General features: G+C 55.2%; 1 protein-coding gene across 1 annotated transcript; it reads left to right on the top strand.

The window, feature by feature from the left end:
• The first annotated feature begins 374 nt into the window (after window positions 1-374).
• On the top strand, window positions 375-16,816 carry LOC142704358 (F-box only protein 42-like). The gene is given in 11 exon segments (XM_075848266.1): window positions 375-528; window positions 6,303-6,557; window positions 8,128-8,244; window positions 8,861-8,995; window positions 11,628-11,781; window positions 14,841-14,951; window positions 15,082-15,178; window positions 15,257-15,313; window positions 15,396-15,512; window positions 15,640-16,393; window positions 16,396-16,816. Coding segments are annotated over 10 exon segments (2,085 nt in total). The 5' UTR covers window positions 375-528; window positions 6,303-6,319; the 3' UTR covers window positions 16,701-16,816.
• The last annotated feature ends 3,707 nt before the right edge of the window (window positions 16,817-20,523 follow it).

The raw sequence follows: 20,523 nt of genomic DNA, 5'->3' as shown, positions 1-20,523 counted from the left end.
GGGGGCACTGCGGTGGTCACTGTGGCAGTCACTGTTATGGAGGCACTGTGGCGGTCACTGTTATGGGGGCACCGCGGCGGTCACTGTTATGGGGGTACTGTGGCAGTCACTGTTATGGGGGTACTGTGGCGGTCACTGTTATGGGGCATGAAGGGAGGGGGCATGCATTTGTCCTGTATATTTGATCCGGGCGGGGTTCCCCTTGATGCTCTTTGCTCTGGCTATTGGCTCTTGTACTTGTCATCGGTGTGTAATTCATTGTCGCATTTAGACCTCTGACCTCCCCAATATGGCGCTTCCGTCACGATGGTTCGACAGCGCCTGCGCCCCAGGTGAATGTCCTACTCATCATGGCGTCCGGTGAGTGGTATGGACGTTCTACGTGCGTGTGAGCGTAAACGTATGTGCGTGCGCGCCCCCCGCCGGCTCTGGCCCTTCCTCTTCTGTCGCCACAGCTGGTGAAGATGGCGGCTCCGTGACCGGGGAGGAACCGGCACCGACGCTGGGAGAGAGAGTGCGGCCCGCCAGGTGAGAGCCCGAGCACGTCCTGCTGCTTGTGACCGCGTCTGCGTAGGTTGTCAACTGTCATAGACGTCGCTGCCTCGTCCCTGGTGACGGGCTCCCCCCTGTAGTCACCGGCTCCCTCACTGTGTGCATGATGTCCAGTCATCTGTCCTAATCTTGTTCCTACCTTGTCCATGTTGACGGTTTCCTTGCCTCAGTGACTGTCTCTATAATAGTCCGCGTATAGACCGGGGGTGTCGCACTATTGTCACATCCGCTGGTTGAATAACATTGATGGAGAACGTCAGCAAGTTGTCTGCCCAGGAGTCTGGATCTTGTCATGTAGATGGTAACCTGTATACTGGAAGTGAGAGCGATACCTGCAGCGTGCCAGGGAGGGTTGTCAGATGTCGGCTCAGTGCGTTGCCTGCCAGGGAGGGTTGTCAGATGTCGGCTCAGTGCGCCGCCTGCCAGGGAGGGTTGTCGGATGTCGGCTCAGTGCGTTGCCTGCCAGGGAGGGTTGTCGGATGTCGGCTCAGTGCGCCGCCTGCCAGGGAGGGTTGTCAGATGTCGGCTCAGTGCGTTGCCTGCCAGGGAGGGTTGTCAGATGTCGGCTCAGCGCGCCGCCTGCCAGGGAGGGTTGTCAGATGTCGGCTCAGCGCGCCGCCTGCCAGGGAGGGTTGTCAGATGTCGGCTCAGTGCGCCGCATGCCAGGGAGGGTTGTCAGATGTCGGCTCAGTGCGCCGCCTGCCAGGGAGGGTTGTCAGATGTCGGCTCAGTGCGTTGCCTGCCAGGGAGGGTTGTCCGATGTCGGCTCAGTGCGTTGCCTGCCAGGGAGGGTTGTCAGATGTAGGCTCAGCGCGCCGCCTGCCAGGGAGGGTTGTCAGATGTAGGCTCAGCGCGCCGCCTGCCAGGGAGGGTTGTCAGATGTCGGCTCAGCGCGCCGCCTGCCAGGGAGGGTTGTCAGATGTCGGCTCAGCGCGCCGCCTGCCAGGGAGGGTTGTCAGATGTCGGCTCAGCGCGCCGCCTGCCAGGGAGGGTTGTCAGATGTCGGCTCAGCGCGCCGCCTGCCAGGAGTGGTCTAGGATGTCGGTGTAGTGCGCCGCCTGCCAGGGAGGGTTGTCAGATGTCGGCTCAGTGCGCCGCCTGCCAGGAGGGGTGTCGGGTGTCGATGTAGTGCGCCGCCTGCCAGGAGGGGTGTCGGGTGTCGATGTAGTGCGCCGCCTGCCAGGAGGGGTGTCGGTGAAGTGCGCCGCCTGCCAGGAGGGGTGTCGGTGTAGTGCGCCGCCTGCCAGGAGGGGTGTCGGTGTAGTGCGCCGCCTGCCAGAAGGGGTGTCGGTGTAGTGCGCCGCCTGCCAGGAGGGGTGTCGGTGTAGTGCGCCGCCTGCCAGGAGGGGTGTCGGTGTAGTGCGCCGCCTGCCAGGAGGGGTGTCGGTGTAGTGCGCCGCCTGCCAGGAGGGGTGTCGGTGTGTTGCGCCGCCTGCCAGGAGGGATGTCGATGTGGTGCGCCGCCTGCCAGGAGGGGTGTCGGGTGTTGGTGTAGTGCGACGCCTGCCAGGAGGGGTGTTGGTGTAGTGCGCCGCCTGCCAGGAGGGGTGTCGGGTGTTGGTGTAGTGCGCCGCCTGCCAGGAGGGGTGTTGGTGTAGTGCGCCGCCTGCCACGACGGGTGTTGGTGTAGTGCGCCGCCTGCCACGACGGGTGTTGGTGTAGTGCGCCGCCTGCCACGACGGGTATTGGTGTAGTGCGCCGCCTGCCAGGACGGGTGTCTAGGGGTGCCCCATGCACACGACTGTGCCTGTAATCACAATCCGTGAGTACGGGCACAGCCGTCCGCTGACAGTCACCCATATTTGCTGGCCGTGCTCCCATATAAAGTTTGGGATCACGGTCTGTAAAAAACAAAATCTAGGCCGTGTCTCGTCTTCTGCGGCCCGGACTTGTAATTCCGCGATGAGGCGTCCGGGGTCGTACAAATGAGCCGGTCCTTAATGACTGATCTCCGGCCGTGTCCGTGGGGCCTCAGGGTGGACGTGGCAGCGGGTGTTTGCTTTCTTTTGCCCACTCTCTTTCTGGCTCTGCTGTGAAGTCGCAGCTCCTACACGCTAGGCTGGGGATGGCGCCATCATGAGGCGTCATTGGTAATTACACCCTGTTTTTTCTTTGTATTGAGTTTACGGCTCGGCCTCTTCACGTGTCAGCGCTGAGTATATTGTCCCCCCGCTGTGACCCCTCGCTGCACCGACACGTGGCGTCTTATAGGGTCACAAGGAATTGTTCTCATAGTCCAATTTTGACCTTTCAGCTTTTGCAGATTTGTGCCCCTCCCCCTCACGGTCCTTCAAAATAGTCATTTACTTTATTTACCACAACTGATTAGACCGAAAAATCTCAGTCCCGGCCGTGAAGCGTCTCCTTCTGTGTAACTCCGGCAGAGACGCCAAGATGGATTACAAGTAGGGGGCGGTCCTCGCCGGCATCAGCGATAGGATAGAGGAGGGGTTCAGATTGGGAGTGGCGTCCAATTGGACAATAAATGTGTGTGCTCCTGAGGGAGGCGCTGTGCATGCTGGGAAGCGGGGGTGCGGATAGAGGGACCGTGCACGTCTGAGAGGACGCCAACGAGGAGAGCGTCAGAATCGTGTCATGAAGTGAGCGCTGCAGTTGCCGGGTGAGGTCGTCGTAGGACACGAGCGCTTTTCTTCTGGTTCAGGATGAAACGACTGCTGCGCCTCATGTAGACATCGCAGAGGACGGTGGGTTTTCCTGCAGCTTCGCTGGTTGTGGCTCCTGTCCACGTGTTGCAGAGCATCATGGGATATTTTCCCTGCGTGGGACTGTACCCCGCACTTCATGTGCCACGTGTAGGGGCTTCTGTCGTGGTCCCCTTGGGAGGCTGCAGATCGGCCCTTGTATTGCGGGGTCCCCGGGGTTCACCTCGTCTCGGTGGACGCTCGTGGTCTTGGCGATTTTCTCACGTACAGGCGGCACTTTATCCTTTTTCTGCTGAGTAGATGATGTTTCCTGCAGACATGGGCATCACGGCACCCGCCACGCCACCAACGCTTGTAGAACTAAAAGCCCAGCATAGGGCTGGGAAATTAATCCATAAACAACCGAAATTCAGCACAATTAACCGACGTCATCTTGTGCATTTTGTTTTTTCGTGATTTATTTTTTTTCCCCCCCGGTTTCATCTGTAGCTCTCTGTCTTCAGGACACAGATACAGTTGAACCTAATGGTAGAGCAGGGAGCTGTAAGGTCCCTGCTCCAGCATTCACTATGTATCGCCGGGCGCTCACAGCTCAGCACAGACAGCGAGGCAGTGATGTCAGCGCCGAGCCGCACAGACCGGAGGAGCAGAGGGGTCTCCACCACTCGTCATCGGAACGGTGTTATGGGTGAGTATATATTATATTAGCCACTATTGGGGCCGTGTGGGGGCAGCTATGGGGGCTTTATACTGTGGAGGGCAGATATGGGGAAATGATACTGTGTGGAGGGCAGATATAGGGGCATTATACTGTGTGGAGGGCAGTTATGGGGGCATTATACTGTGTGGAGGGCAGTTATGGGGACATTATACTGTGTGGAGGGCAGTTATGGGGACATTATACTGTGTGGGGAACACTATGGGGGCATTATACTGTGGGGAGGGCAGTTATGGGGACATTATACTGTGGGGAGGGCAGTTATGGGGACATTATACTGTGTGGAGGCAGTTATGGGGGCATTATACTGTGTGGGGGCAGCTATGGGGACATTATACTGTGTGGAGGCAGTTATGGGGACATTATACTGTGGGGAGGGCAGTTATGGGGACATTATACTGTGTGGAGGCAGTTATGGGGGGCATTATACTGTGGGGGCAGCTATGGGGGCATTATACTGTGTGGGGGCAGCTATGGGGACATTATACTGTGTGGAGGCAGTTATGGGGACATTATACTGTGTGGAGGGCAGTTATGGGGACATTATACTGTGTGGAGGCAGTTATAGGGACATTATACTGTGTGGAGGGCAGTTATGGGGACATTATACTGTGTGGAGGCAGTTATAGGGACATTATACTGTGTGGAGGCAGTTATGGGGACATTATACTGTGTGGAGGCAGTTATGGGGGGCATTATACTGTGGGGGCAGCTATGGGGGCATTATACTGTGTGGGGGCAGCTATGGGGACATTATACTGTGTGGAGGCAGCTATGGGGACATTATACTGTGTGGAGGGCAGATACGGGGGCATTATACTGTGTGGAGGGCAGATACGGGGGCATTATACTGTGTGGAGGGCAGATACGGGGGCATTATACTGTGTGGCGGGCAGATACGGGGGCAATATACTGTGTGGAGGGCAGTTATGGGGGCATTATAATGTGGGGAGGGCAGTTATGGGGGCATTATACTGTGTGGAGGGCAGATACGGGGGCATTATACTGTGTGGCGGGCAGATACGGGGGCATTATACTGTGTGGCGGGCAGATACTGGGGCAATATACTGTGTGGAGGGCAGATACGGGGGGCATTATACTGCGTGGAGGGCAGATACGGGGGGCATTATACTGCGTGGAGGGCAGATACGGGGGGCATTATACTGTGTGGAGGGCAGATACGGGGGGCATTATACTGTGGAGGGCAGATACGGGGGGGCATTATACTGTGTGGAGGGCAGATACGGGGGCATTATACTGTGTGGAGGGCAGATACGGGGGGGCATTATACTGTGTGGAGGGCAGATATGGGGGCATTATACTGTGTGGGGGCAGTGTTGGGGTATATTATACTGTGTGGAGGGCAGATACGGGGGGCATTATACTGTGTGGAGGGCAGATACGGGGGGCATTATACTGTGTGGAGGGCAGATACGGGGGGGCATTATACTGTGTGGAGGGCAGATACGGGGGCATTATACTGCGTGGAGGGCAGATACGGGGGGGCATTATACTGTGTGGAGGGCAGATATGGGGGCATTATACTGTGTGGGGGCAGTGTTGGGGTATATTATACTGTGTGGGGGCAGTATACGGTGTGGAGGGCAGTGTTGGGGTATATTATATACACAGTATACAGCAGGTTCGGCGGATAACTATTAATTCAATGGCGTAGCATTCAAAAAGGGGGCGTGGCCTAAATAATTGTGCATTATTCGAGGTCACATATTCAATTACTGGTGATTTTGATCCCGGTCCTGATCGCCCGGCATGATGGCGGCTGTGAGGGTTCTGCAGGGCATGCTTTCACTTGTGGTCCATCGCGCCGCTCTCCTGTTTCTCACTTTCCCATGGATGAACGTTGGCGTGCCCAGACAGATCATGCCAGGATCTTTGTGCCAGGACTTCAGGGCACGATTAATATTTGTGTGAGTGACAGGGCAGTAACCTGCAGAACATCGGGTGGATCAGAGGGGGGAGGGGGTGCCCGGGATATTGGTGGCCGTCAGACCTGGAGTTTCTCGTCAGTCATTTAACTTGTGTTTATTGGACCCTCCTGTTAATGGTAAAATACACATTCAAAACGCGTCGCTAGCCCAATAAATGTCAGATCCTGTGTGCTCCGACACTGACGGGCTCAGGGTGTGATATACAATATAGGAAAGGTTTAGATGACTCCACAGACGTGACGATGCCTAAACCTGCAGCTGCGGGCACCAAAACCAGCGCTTAGTGGCAGGAAGCTAATGCTATGAGAAGCTCCCTCCACTAGAAGGCGCTGTGCTGTAACTGCAGCATATTCAACCATAGAAGCCGTTTAACTCTTGCTATGACTTTCTAATAAGTTTGAAGCTTTGTTTGACTTGCAGGACGTGCGTGGGATGCCATGGCCGGCTCCTCGGAGAGTGAAGATGACGCGTTCATGGCCATCGATGGAGAGGACGCAGTAGACGGGACTATGGAGCAGGACGACACACAGGCGACACCTGACGTGACCAAACACAAGCGATCAATGTCCGAGCTGCCGGAGGAGGTGCTGGAATACATCCTGTCCTTCCTGTCCCCGTATCAGGAGCACAAAACCGCAGCCTTGGTGTGTAAGCAGTGGTACCGGCTCATCAAGGGTGAGTTCTGCTGGTTAATACTGGTGGAGCGTTCCTCGTAGTCTGCTCTACTGATGACGGGATTTAACTGCTTCATTCTTGTACGGACTGAATATTGACAGTCCTGTAATAAACCTGCTGTGCACAGGTGAAGGGAGAGGAGACGCTGCAGAATATGGCGCAATATTTCCTGTAGCTGCGCAGAAGTAAAGCGCGGTGCGAATCTCTACACATCTACTATTCCCTTCACGTGGTGCTGTGTGCGTTTTACGGGGCGCTCAGCTGCTGCAACTTTCTAATAAACCGCAGCGCACAATTGTCAAAAGTGGCGTCATTATCGGTAAATGTAAGTTACAGCTCAGCGACTTTACTGACGTGATTACTGACTGCGCGCCACCTCCGAAAAATCTCACATCACTACACGTAATTACTATTCCCCCCCCCCCCCCTCGTTTGCGCCTTTTAAAAAAAAAAAAAATTATCTCTAAACACCAGCCAAGCGTTAAGCCACGCCCACTTACCACTGATGTCCATGGCACAAATGGTTAATAAATGTCACACAGCAGTGACACTATTTTGGAGAAAAAAGGTGCAAATTTATAAATCTAGTCTTGGGTGTTTCAGTCCCTCTCCCAGCACTGTTTGCTGTCAGTGAATGGATACTCTCTACAGTAAGAAACGGAAAATACAGACCTAATACTTTTTAACCAACTGGCGCCAGCGCTATACTGTAAATATACGGAGGATGGAACCAAGGGGTTAACAACCTTGTTGACTGTTTTCTGTATACAGCTTCTATGTATCTACTGCCTATTCCTTCTAGATTGTAAGCTCCTATGGGCACAACCCCCTTACCGATGTTGTTTCACCGGTCCGTATATTCTGCTGCGTGACGCGCTACGGAAGTTAAAGGCGCAATAGAAATAAGTAAAATGGTCGTTCTGGTCCTGCCGTCGTGTCGCTCTCTTCTTGATCACTTTTATCCAGCGAGTGGAGGAGTAACACGCGACTGACTGCAGGACCAGACGACAAAGGTTGTAGTCTGTAACCATGGCGACACATAGGTCTGCATAGGAGCTGTATACACAGATCGAAAGGAGGTTTTCTTAATCCGGACTATTTGCGAACTTGCCTTGGCACGATGGTTGCAGAACGTTCTCCCTTCAACTCAGGAAACCCCAATAATGTTCTATGGCCTGTAATAAAGGAAACCAGCGGCGGGGGATGGGAGAATTGGTCCTTGACTAGAATAATATCCGATCAGTTGTCACGTTTAGGTCACATTCATATCATCCAGACCTTCAACGGTTAACTGAACGCCGTGGCTTTATGGTCTGGATATTCCAGTCTTAGTCATAACATGTATGGCCGAGGCATTTGCCACCATGTCATGCCACGCGCAGGGTCACGTAGAAGCGCTGGTGTAGTCTGAGGTGGGAGCTGGCGCTGCAGCGACCTCCGTGGATGGACCCCAACATGTAATAGGGTCAAGCGTACAACGTCCCTCCAGGATACGTGGGCTCTGCTTTTATTGAATGTCTGTGTGCCATGAACCCTCCCTGTAATAACCGTTTCCTTCCTCCTCCACCAGGGGTCGCTCATCAGTGTTATCACGGATTCATGAAAGCCGTTCATGATGGAAATATTCAGTGGGAAAGCCGGACCTACCCGTACCCCGGGACCCCGATTACTCAGCGCTTCTCGCACAGTGAGTGTCCCAGCTGGTAAATCTGTACTTGATCCCTATGAGAATTCCCTCCTGCTGCTTGTCAAATGATTGTGGTGATTGCCGCGGTTCCTGGTGTGTCGGGGGTTAATCAGACATTCGGGTAGTGGGTGACTCTTGATCTTAAAGGGATAGTACTATAAGGACTCCTTTTCATGTTTCGGTGCCCCTGATGTGCCCTTCGGCTGTGATCGTCTCTTCGTAGATGAGCGCACAGTCTGTCTATTAACCCATACATCGCTCTACTTGCGCCGCAAGGAGTTCCGGGCACAGCGCTCAGCGCAACTTTCAGCGATTTCTGGGGGTCTCGGGGCCTGGACCCCCACCGATCAAACTTTTTGGATGTCAGAAGATTTTTCAAGCAACCTGATTATAAAAAAAGTTCCAGATTTTCGGACAGTCGTAGAAAGTTTATAGATCTTACCTGTAAGGGCGGAGAACCTCCTGGAAGACGACCATATAACCTGCTGCTCGGGCCCCTGTGCTGGATTATCAGATGGGAGTTTTGTGGGGTTTTCTGTTCGCTGTGGCAGGTGATGGATATAATATATAAAATCACACGGTCACATCCAGGATTTAATGTTCTGCCTCTCGCCAGGTGCTTGTTACTACGACTCCAACCAGTCCATGTACGTGTTTGGCGGGTGCACGCAGAGTAGCTGTAATGCCGCCTTCAATGACTTGTGGCGACTGGACCTCAACAGCAAAGAATGGATCCGACCGCTGGCCTCAGGTGAGTGCGCGGCCTCCGTGGTTGTGACGCGGGGATGTTCCGCTAGAGACGAGCGCCATGGATTTACTTCACATTTTGGCGCTCTCCTGTTTGCTGTAACTTTCGTGTCTGTGTTTTATATCCTCATCTGACTGAACGATATACATAACGGCAGGAGGAGCGGAGAAGACCGATATATAGTTACGTAAAGATTCATCTCACAATTTATCACAACCTAAGAGTCCAGTGGGCGGTCTCAACCATCGATTCACAGCCTTCCCTGTATGGGCATGCATGCAGAAGTAGCGGCCAATAACTGAGTCGGACCGCCCCCTAGACTCTTACCTCCACTTGTGATCTCCCACCCAACATCTGGCTCCTGCTTGCTGAGTGGTACAATTGCTGTGGCAACCGTACCATGCCCGAGGAGTATTGTGTATGAGTCCTATAAATTAGAATTTGGCCCATGCGTGATACCCTCTGGGCGTCGTACCGTTGCTACGGTAACTGTACCACCCAGCGTGCAGGAGCGGCTCTGGCCCATGTCGGGCAGGAGATGACAGGTGGAGGTGCCCTTTATAGACCTGAGTTATCGGTATAATACTGAATCTGTGCACAAAACATCTGTCCGCTCCTCCTGTGTCACCTGCAGAGCGGACTCCATATCAACCTTGATGGGGGTCCCTATAACGGGGTGTTCCAGCTGCAACCAATTATCACTCACCCTGGATGGCTGATGAATGTTAGATCGTGGGGGGCTGACAGCTCCGTTTCCATCGCACCCGCAGAGTCTGAATGGTCATGTGCTCCACCGCCGCTCCATCTATGCCCGTTGCTGCGGGAGACGTGGGACTGCGGCTTCCCTTATCTGGTAACTGTGGGGTCCCAGCAGTCAGACCCCCACTGATTTACCCCATCACCTAGTGGATAGGTGATAAATGTTTGTTCCTTCCCAAAAGTTCATCATCACGTGACCTCGTTTATACCCGTGATCACTAGGAAATCCGTGGAGATGACGGTTATTGATTGGTGGTGAATGTTCGGCGATTTATCGAGGTGACCGGACACGACCGCTCCTCAGGGACATGAAGTGCACGGCCTCATACCTGGAAACCACGGGGAGGATCTCTAACTTCAAGGGGTGACCCGTGTGCCCTGACGTTTATTAATGCGCCCATCCCTGAGGATGAAGGGGAGCGACAGTCGGGGTTCACAGGCTCCATTATTAAACCTTGTCCTAGAGCAGAACGAGCAGCTGCCCGGATGATTAGTCCCAGCTCTGTCCCTGAGAATCTGCTGCTGAGAGGAATCCCACGGGAGGGGCCGCACCACAATCCCACCCCCCGCTCTGCTGTCAGGACTAGGCCGGGCTGAGGCATTCGCTCATTCTCTGGAAAGCTGCCCAGGACTTGTGTCGTAACTTGTGCCCAGGTAGCGTCTCGCCCATCCCGACCGACGCGCTGCCTGAAGACGTGACTGACATGACTCCTGCCATGGGGGAGGGGATAGAGGGCACATTCTTAAAGACAATGGGGGTCACTAAGCCAAATAACCTGCCGTGCGCCACGTCTACGTGTTTGACTCTTTGCACCTTCTGGACAATTTTGAATAGGAGGCGTGGCTAAGAGTCGTTATTCATGGAAGTCGCCATTCACTTATTTTTGCGCAAAATATCGATGTTAAATCCGGTAGTCCAAAAAGTGGCGTAAGAAAGAGAAATGTCTAATATATCCAACAACCTGCTCCGAATGTCTCGTGCCGGAGCGCCGCGGAGGTGAAATGTGGCGCGGTTTCTGCCTGGTCTAGTTTTCCACCTTTAGGACAGTGATGATCTTCCCCCTGTTTGTGCGGCGCTGGGGCTCGTCTATTAATCAGACAATGGCGTAAACGTGTCGGAAAATAGGGATTCCTGGAAACGTGGGCGACATTTGTTACACGTGACAATTATTTTCCACCACTTTTTTTTTTTTTTTTCTCGACTGTTGTCAAAGTACAATAATCCCAAGTGTCTCGTGTTAGTCGCTGCACTGGATTATAAACCGCACGTCGCCGCAGGTGGAGAATCTCTGGGTGCCGACTGACACCCGGGGCAGATATGACGGGTAATCCGCTGGAAATTCTGAGCAGAATTCATTGCAGCGCAGTCGGTGTGAAGTGGGTAAACTCTAGCGCTGGGATTGTGACCTTTATTATATGTCTGGTGCCGACCGGTCACTGAGGCAGAGCTGGTGATTATCCTCCGAAAGTGCTGCCTGTCATCATTGTTCACTGTACCCCGATCAGCGAGACTCCTCTGACAGTCCAGTCCTAGGTCTATGGGATTGTTGGGAAATGCCAGGAACACCCCCCCCCCCAATCTTTATACTGGGAGCGCGCGCTCTGATGGGAATTCCCGCAGGAACTTGGCAGGAATTTTTCCCACTAGTTTCTGCCATCGGACATAATGGTTCTGTCTGCTGATCGCTACTCAGCGGCCGGGGGGGGGGGGGTTGCTGTATTTAGAAGTGCTCTGCACCTATATAATAACTGCACGTGGGGGGGGGGGTTGATTTAATGTCTCCGTTGATCATACACATATATACATTCTATAGCGTGCGTGTCCTCTATAATGTGTTTGTGGGTGGATATATTCATTACGTTTGTGTTTCCACAGGTTCCTATCCGTCTCCGAAGGCGGGGGCCACACTCGTCGTGTACAAGGAACTGCTGGTTCTATTTGGTGGGTGGACGCGCCCCAGCCCGTATCCCTTACATCAGCCAGAGCGCTTCTTTGATGAGATTCATACATATTCCCCATCTAAAAACTGGTACGTTGTGATCCTGTGATATCTCCCGGGGAGCAGAGGGTGACCCCCATCTAACATCACTATGTGCTCTCCTTCCAAGTGACCAGAGATCTGCGTATAAAGGGGTCGGGGTTCAGCCGAGGTCTGCGTGTGACGGGGTCGGGGTTCAGCCGAGGTCTGCGTGTGACGGGGTCGGGGTTCAGCCGAGGTCTGCGTGTGACGGGGTCGGGGTTCAGCCGAGGTCTGCGTGTGACGGGGTCGGGGTTCAGCCGAGGTCTGCGGGTGACGGGGTCGGGGTTCAGCCGAGGTCTGCGGGTGACGGGGTCGGGGTTCAGCCGAGGTCTGCGGGTGACGGGGTCGGGGTTCAGGCGAGGTCTGCGTGTGACGGGGTCGGGGTTCAGGCGAGGTCTGCGTGTGACGGGGTCGGGGTTCAGCCGAGGTCTGCGGGTGACGGGGTCGGGGTTCAGCCGAGGTCTGCGGGTGACGGGGTCGGGGTTCAGCCGAGGTCTGCGGGTGACGGGGTCGGGGTTCAGCCGAGGTCTGCGGGTGACGGGGTCGGGGTTCAGCCGAGGTCTGCGGGTGACGGGGTCGGGGTTCAGCCGAGGTCTGCGGGTGACGGGGTCGGGGTTCAGCCGAGGTCTGCGGGTGACGGGGTCGGGGTTCAGCCGAGGTCTGCGGGTGACGGGGTCGGGGTTCAGCCGAGGTCTGCGTGTGACGGGGTCGGGGTTCAGCCGAGGTCTGCGTGTGACGGGGTCGGGGTTCAGCCGAGGTCTGCGGGTGACGGGGTCGGGGTTCAGCCGAGGTCTGCGGGTGACGGGGTCGGGGTTCAGCCGAGGTCTGCGGGTGACGGGGTCGGGGTTCAGCCGAGGTCTGCGGGTGACGGGGTCGGGGTTCAGCCGAGGTCTGCGGGTGACGGGGTCGGGGTTCAGCCGAGGTCTGCGGGTGACGGGGTCGGGGTTCAGCCGAGGTCTGCGGGTGACGGGGTCGGGGTTCAGCCGAGGTCTGCGGGTGACGGGGTCGGGGTTCAGCCGAGGTCTGCGGGTGGACGGGGTCGGGGTTCAGCCGAGGTCTGCGGGTGACGGGGTCGGGGTTCAGCCGAGGTCTGCGGGTGACGGGGTCGGGGTTCAGCCGAGGTCTGCGGGTGACGGGGTCGGGGTTCAGCCGAGGTCTGCGGGTGACGGGGTCGGGGTTCAGCCGAGGTTTGCGGGTGACGGGGTCGGGGTTCAGCCGAGGTTTGCGTGTGACGGGGTCGGGGTTCAGCCGAGGTCTGCGTGTGACGGGGTCGGGGTTCAGCCGAGGTCTGCGTGTGACGGGGTCGGGGTTCAGCCGAGGTCTGCGTGTGACGGGGTCGGGGTTCAGCCGAGGTCTGCGTGTGACGGGGTCGGGGTTCAGCCGAGGTCTGCGTGTGACGGGGTCGGGGTTCAGCCGAGGTTTGCGTGTGACGGGGTCGGGGTTCAGCCGAGGTCTGCGGGTGACGGGGTCGGGGTTCAGCCGAGGTCTGTGGGTGACGGGGTCGGGGTTCAGCCGAGGTCTGTGGGTGACGGGGTTCAGCCGAGGTCTGCGTGGGTGACGGGGTTCAGCCGAGGTCTGTGGGTGACGGGGTTCAGCCGAGGTCTGCGTGGGTGACGGGGTTCAGCCGAGGTCTGCGTGGGTCGGGGTTCAGCCGAGGTCTGCGTGTGACGGGGTCGGGGTTCAGCCGAGGTCTGCGTGTGACGGGGTCGGGGTTCAGCCGAGCTCTGCGGGTGACGGGGTTCAGCCGAGGTCTGCGTGGGTCGGGGTTCAGCCGAGGTCTGTGGGTGACGGGGTTCAGCCGAGGTCTGCGTGGGTCGGGGTTCAGCCGAGGTCTGTGGGTGACGGGGTTCAGCCGAGGTCTGCGTGGGTCGGGGTTCAGCCGAGGTCTGCGTGTGACGGGGTCGGGGTTCAGCCGAGGTCTGCGTGTGACGGGGTCGGGGTTCAGCCGAGGTCTGCGGGTGACGGGGTCGGGGTTCAGCCGAGGTCTGCGGGTGACGGGGTCGGGGTTCAGCCGAGGTCTGCGGGTGACGGGGTCGGGGTTCAGCCGAGGTCTGCGGGTGACGGGGTCGGGGTTCAGCCGAGGTCTGCGGGTGACGGGGTCGGGGTTCAGCCGAGGTCTGCGGGTGACGGGGTCGGGGTTCAGCCGAGGTCTGCGGGTGACGGGGTCGGGTTCAGCAAAGATCTGCGTGTGACGAGGTCGGGGTTCAGCCGAGATCTGCGTGTGACGAGGTCGGGGTTCAGCCGAGATCTGCGTGTGACGAGGTCGTGGTTCAGCCGAGATCTGCGTGTGACGGGGTCGGGGTTCAGCAGAGATCTGCGGGGGTCGGGGTTCAGCCGAGATCTGCGTGTGACGGGGTCGGGGTTCAGCCGAGGTCTGCGTGGGTCGGGGTTCAGCCGAGGTCTGCGTGTGACGGGGTCGGGGTTCAGCCGAGGTCTGCGTGTGACGGGGTCGGGGTTCAGCCGAGGTCTGCGTGTGACGGGGTCGGGGTTCAGCCGAGGTCTGCGTGTGACGGGGTCGGGGTTCAGCCGAGGTCTGCGTGTGACGGGGTCGGGGTTCAGCCGAGGTCTGCGGGTGACGGGGTCGGGGTTCAGCCGAGGTCTGCGGGTGACGGGGTCGGGGTTCAGCCGAGGTCTGCGGGTGACGGGGTCGGGGTTCAGCCGAGGTCTGCGGGTGACGGGGTCGGGGTTCAGCCGAGGTCTGCGGGTGACGGGGTCGGGGTTCAGCCGAGGTCTGCGGGTGACGGGGTCGGGGTTCAGCCGAGGTCTGCGGGTGACGGGGTCGGGGTTCAGCCGAGGTCTGCGGGTGACGGGGTCGGGGTTCAGCCGAGGTCTGCGGGTGACGGGGTCGGGGTTCAGCCGAGGTCTGCGGGTGACGGGGTCGGGTTCAGCAAAGATCTGCGGGTTACGGGGTCGGGGTTCAGCAGAGATCTGGTCCTGGGCTTTGTGCAGTTCAGCCTCCCCGTGTTGTGTATCTGTAGGGAGGTGACGGTTGTATTGGGTTCTGTCGTATCCGCTAATTTTCCAGCGTTAGATTTTCCTACTGTAATAACCACGTGTCGCCTTTCCAGGTGGAACTGCATCGTGACCACCCATGGCCCCCCACCGATGGCTGGACATTCATCTTGTGTTATCAGTGATAAGATGATCGTTTTCGGGGGATCTCTTGGTTCTCGACAGATGTAAGTGTTCCCCATTAATGAGTGCCGTGGGGTCAGAATAAAGAAGCGGTTACTAACCCTGCAGTCTGGAGGATTAACCCGTTACTGCCCCTCATACTGTAAGGTGTAATAACAATGCGCCATCTTTCAGGAGCAGTGATGTCTGGGTGCTCGACATGGAGCAGTGGTCCTGGTCTAAGCCAAATATCTCCGGGCCCAGCCCCCACCCCCGCGGAGGACAGTCCCAGGTGCGCTTGGTATAAGTGTCGTCGTGCCGGGCGTCGGACGATGCGGGATGATAATGTGATTGTTCTTCCTTCTTCTAGATTATTATTGACAGCGAGACTATTCTGATCCTGGGCGGCTGCGGAGGACCCAATGCTGTGAGTACACGATGTGCTGTATGTAGCGGCTCCGCGGCGCGGGGTCACCGTGTGTGTGACTGTCCTGACGTTACTCTTTCAGCTCTTTAAAGATGCCTGGCTGCTGCACATGAACACGAATCCCTGGACCTGGCAGCAGCTGAAGGTGGAGAACGAGGAGCACGGGGCCCCAGAACTGTGGTGCCACCCGGCGTGCAGGGTAAGTCCGGGGGGTGATGCTCCATGTTCACCCGTTGATGCGCCGGCCCTCATGGATTCTGTGCTGTTCTCACCCCCTCACCTGTAAGTACAGAGTAGTAACCGTGCTCTCCTGCCGTCTCTCGTAGGTGGGCCAGTGCGTGGTGGTGTTCAGTCAGGCCCCCAGTGGCCGCGCTCCTCTTAGTCCAAGTTTGAATTCTCGTCCTTCACCCATCAGTGCGACTCCGCCGGCCCTGGCTCCGGAGACTCGAGACTACCGATCACATTCCCCGGTCAGAGCGCCAGATGAAGCCCCGTGTGTAAATGGTCGCTGGGGGACTCTCAGGCCTCGGCCTCCAAGGCAAACTGGGGGATGTTCTCGTGAAGGCAGCCTGTCTCCAGCTAAAGGTGACGGCCTCTCTCCTGTCCTTAACGGGGGCAGTATATCGCCCGCTGCAGCTTTGGACAGCCCCTTGCAGGTCATTTCACCCCCCGCTGCTGAGAGCTGTGAACAGAAGACCTCTCCCCTGCCCCCTGCTGGCCGGGGCTCTCCTCCAGCGCAGAAGGACTTGTGTGTCGGTGCGGAAGATTGCACATGGAAAAGGGGGGATTTAGATCTGAACGCTACAAGTAGAAACCCGCCTGAACAGACAAATGGGGTCCACACTCCCCCGCACGTTACTTCCACGTTCTCTGGAGCGGTGTCGCCTGGAGCTCTTCGCCGGGGACTGGAAGCTGTTCGAGCCTTGGTCACTGCCTCTGCGTCATCCTCCTCTTCATCACAGGGGGGGTCTAACCCGGTCAGCCCCCCTACCCTCACCTCCCCAAGTTCTCCCAGCAGCAGCTCTGAAGCCGCCTCCGCACGTCCAGTCCCGGCCCAAAGTGATGGCCATTCCCTGCCCCCATTGCCCGTCGTCTAGGACATCACCCGCCCCAGTCGCTGAATGTGGGGAAGCCCTTATATCAGAGCATGAACTGCAAGCCTATGCAGATGTACGCCTTGGACATTCAGGGAGCCCGGGAGCGGGGCCGAGTAAAATGGAAGCTTTTCAGCAACAGCTCCGTGGTGGGGCCCCCGGAGACCAGTCTACACACGGTGGTGCAGGGTCGGGGAGAGCTCATCATCTTTGGAGGACTCATGGACAAAAAACAGAACGTCAAATATTACCCCAAAACCAACGCCTTGTATTTCGTAAGAGCCAAGAGATAATGTGGACGATGGACCTCGGAGATGCTCCCCCTCCGGCTGCTTGTGCCGCTCCTCGTGATATTGTCCCAGAGATCTTGGATATGAGCCAGTGAATAAAATGAGAGCTTGGAGTCTGAGATGAGTCGGGTCTCTCTCTGCCCCCTCCTGATGTGGCCCCTCTCTGCCCCCTCCTGATGTGGCCCCTCTCTGCTACGGGCTCCTGCAGCGCTGCTTAGTCTGGGGCGGGACCGGCGCGGCTGCCGGGTGGTCCTTGTGGATCCATCATGAGTTTGTCCAGTCCTGAAATACATATGGGGGGGGGGCCCCTCTATTTTTATAGGCTTTTGTTAGGAGATGGTATTCCTCTAGATCGGGGGGCTGCACTATAGTAATGGACGGGGCAGTCGTCTCCCCTGGCGTGTAGCACATCAGTATTTGGATGGGCACAGCCGGGGGGGGCGCGTTTTATTTGCATGTTTTAAATTTAAATAAAGCAAAATTTACAGAATGGACAAAGGAATTGTCTGCGGAGGCCTCGGGGCCGGGTGTATTGTATCTGGTGGAGGTCTGAGGTGTTAGGGAAGGGGCACCTCTGTGGGGTACAGGGAGGGGGTCTCTTATTCACGATACAGACATTATAGGAAACTTGTCACCAGGTGAAATGAACAATGGGGAGGGGGATTCCTGCTACCAATGTAAATTGTCATGAGACGGGACCTGGAGTCTTTACTTTGGCAGCAGGAAAGATTTTGGGGGCTTAAAATAGATATTTATGAATTACAAGTCGTCGTCGTCCGTCTCCCCCCCCCCCCCCCCCCCCGTTTCTAGGAGCTGCGCACATCCACGTGTCCTGACAGGTCCACTATAGGGGGGGGGGGGCAGAGCTCTAGTTTGGGGTGCAGTGTGTTTGCTGTGGGGGGAGCTCTCCCTCCGTGTATAGATGTACAGGGGGGGCTATAAAGCCGCGGAGCAGTTGTGTTGCAGCCTCCGTGTGCATAGAGGATAACCGCGGGGGGCGGAGCTACTCCCTGCGCGCTCCTGACGCCGGGGTGGGCCGGGGCTGCGTACCCTGGGAGTGGTTCACGGATCCTGATCCAAGATCGTTGGAGGGGGGGGCCGCTTATCACTGATTATTAACTTATTGCCACGTTATAAAGGGTCGCTGCATGCTCCTCCCCCACAATCTGGTTTCCTTTGCCCCCTGAGCGGTCACATAGCGGCACGGGACGTGGGCATCATTTTGGTGGTATGTGCCCCTGATGTTGGGGGATTGCAATAAAGTTCCCTGATTCTCATCCGGCCTCGCTGCACTGATTTTTTTTGTTTTTGCCTTTCTAATTAGTGGTAATTGAGGAGTTAAGGGGGTTGTCTGGGCGCGGGGCGGTTCTTCATACTGATGAGCGGCCCACAGGATAACTCGTCAGTATGTGATCGGTGGGGCCGGCGCCAGATGTTATACAGGGGTTGGCGCTGGAATCTGAAGTTTCCGCTCACATTATAGCGTCCGTGCTGCAGTATTTAGAACTACAATAACCAGCGCGGCCGCCAACCACTGCGTAACATCTGCCCCCCCCCCCCATCATCTACTGACGAGTTATCTTGTGGGCCGCTCATCAGTATGAAAAACCGCCCGTGCCCAGACAACCCCCTTAAGCAGTGCCCCCACCCCTCAAGTTATTGGTTTCATGTATGGGGGGGGATTCGTGGATGGCTCTGGATGATGCCAGTCATTGACCCTAAAGTCCAGGTGCAGTCTAATGACGTAACACCCCACCCAGCGCTGCAGTCCGTCTTCTGTGATCGGGAAACAGTCAGCAAGGCTGGTGCTGTTCTCTGGTGCAGTGCATTGTGGGTGTATACTGTGATGTAAGCACTGGGCGGGGATTGATCAAACTTTCTACAGCAGTTTTCTGGAGCAGAAAAGCCGCAACTCTTAAGCATTTTTGCGCAGCTCGCGCCACTTTTACTAAAAGGGGGCCAGTCTGACCAAAAAGGGGCCGGGGCCCGACAAATTTATTATCATTTGTAGCCTGTCTGGTGTAGATTTCACTCTGGGGTGCAGCAAGGTGGAGGCCTGTGCTGAGCCCCATAACGTGCCCCCCGATCAGACTACGCCCCCCCCCCCTCTACACGATCAAGCAATTTTAAATAAATAATGTACGCTCGCCGCTCCACTTCTCCCGCTCTCTCTGTAGGTTGCGGCTCATACGTGGTACCGATGCCGGGCAGCGTCAGGATGACGTATGAGCCGCCGCCGTCTAGAGGATTCCATGGGGGAAAGTGAAGAGGATCGGTGCGGATATATATCTTTATTTTTTGTCCAATAAGGGGGAGGGGAGGACGAATGGCGCACGTCGTGTAGGGCACGCCCAGCCAAAGATGCAACACATTTATAAAGAGGCCGGAGACTGGTGATCTGTTGTCTTACTCCAGAGGAGCAGAAAGTTCTGGGGGTGACCGTGGCCCCTCCGTCTACCACAGGCAGACACTGAAGCAGCAGAAGATGTGAGCTCCTGAGAGCAAGCGGTAAACCAGCAGAATTGTGAGTGCTGCTCCGGATGTGGGTGCATAAGACATGATGAAGCTGCAGGCAATGAGGGAGTATCCGGACCCCGCGGGGCGTCCTCATGAGGTTGTGTCCAGGACCTCAGCGCAGCCTCATTTACATGAATACCGAGTACAGACGCCCCTGTGCCCGCCGTCCTGAGGTCAATATATATATCAATAATAGTGTGCGCGTGCTGCATGTGTATATATATTTATTTTATTATGTGTGTGTATATATATGTGTAGTGTGTGTGTATATATATGTGTAGTGTGTGTGTATATATATGTGTAGTGTGTGTGTATATATATGTGTAGTGTGTGTGTATATATATGTGTAGTGTGTGTGTATATATATGTGTAGTGTGTGTGTATATGTGTGTGTGTGTGTATATATATGTTGTGTGTGTGTGTATATATATGTAGTGTGTGTGTGTGTATATATATGTAGTGTGTGTGTGTATATGTAGTGTGTGTGTGTGTGTGTGTATATATGTAGTGTGTGTGTGTGTGTATATATGTAGTATGTGTGTGTGTGTGTGTGTGTATATGTAGTGTGTGTGTGTGTATATGTAGTGTGTGTGTGTGTGTATGTAGTGTGTGTGTATATATGTAGTGTGTGTGTGTGTGTGTATATATGTAGTGTGTGTGTGTGTGTGTGTGTATATATGTAGTGTGTGTGTGTGTGTGTATATATGTGTGTGTGTGTGTGTGTGTGTGTGTGTATATATATATGTGTGTGTGTGTGTATATATGTGTGTGTATATATGTGTGTGTGTGTGATATATATAGTAGTGTGTGTGTGTATATATATGTAGTGTGTGTGTGTATATATATGTAGTGTGTGTGTGTATATATATGTAGTGTGTGTGTATATATGTAGTGTGTGTGTGTGTATATATGTAGTGTGTGTAGATATATGTTGTTGTTATTTATATATGACACACTACTTAGATAGTATGATATATATATATATTATACGACACACATAGATATATATATACACACACATACTATATATAGTACACACACATACTATATAGATATACACACATACTATATATATATACACACATACTATATATATATATATATACACATACATATATACACACAATATATACACACAACCATACTATATATATATACACACATACTATATATATATACACACATACTATATATATATATACTACATACTATATATATATACACACATACTATATATATAAAACTATACACACATACTAGATATTATATACACACATACTATATATATACACACACATACTATAAAAAA

The sequence above is a fragment of the Rhinoderma darwinii genome, unplaced genomic scaffold, assembly GCF_050947455.1.
Source record: "Rhinoderma darwinii isolate aRhiDar2 unplaced genomic scaffold, aRhiDar2.hap1 Scaffold_3092, whole genome shotgun sequence".
Lineage (NCBI taxonomy): Eukaryota > Metazoa > Chordata > Amphibia > Anura > Rhinodermatidae > Rhinoderma > Rhinoderma darwinii.
Note: the sequence above shows the minus strand (reverse complement) of the source record. Positions and strands in the feature narration are given on the sequence as shown.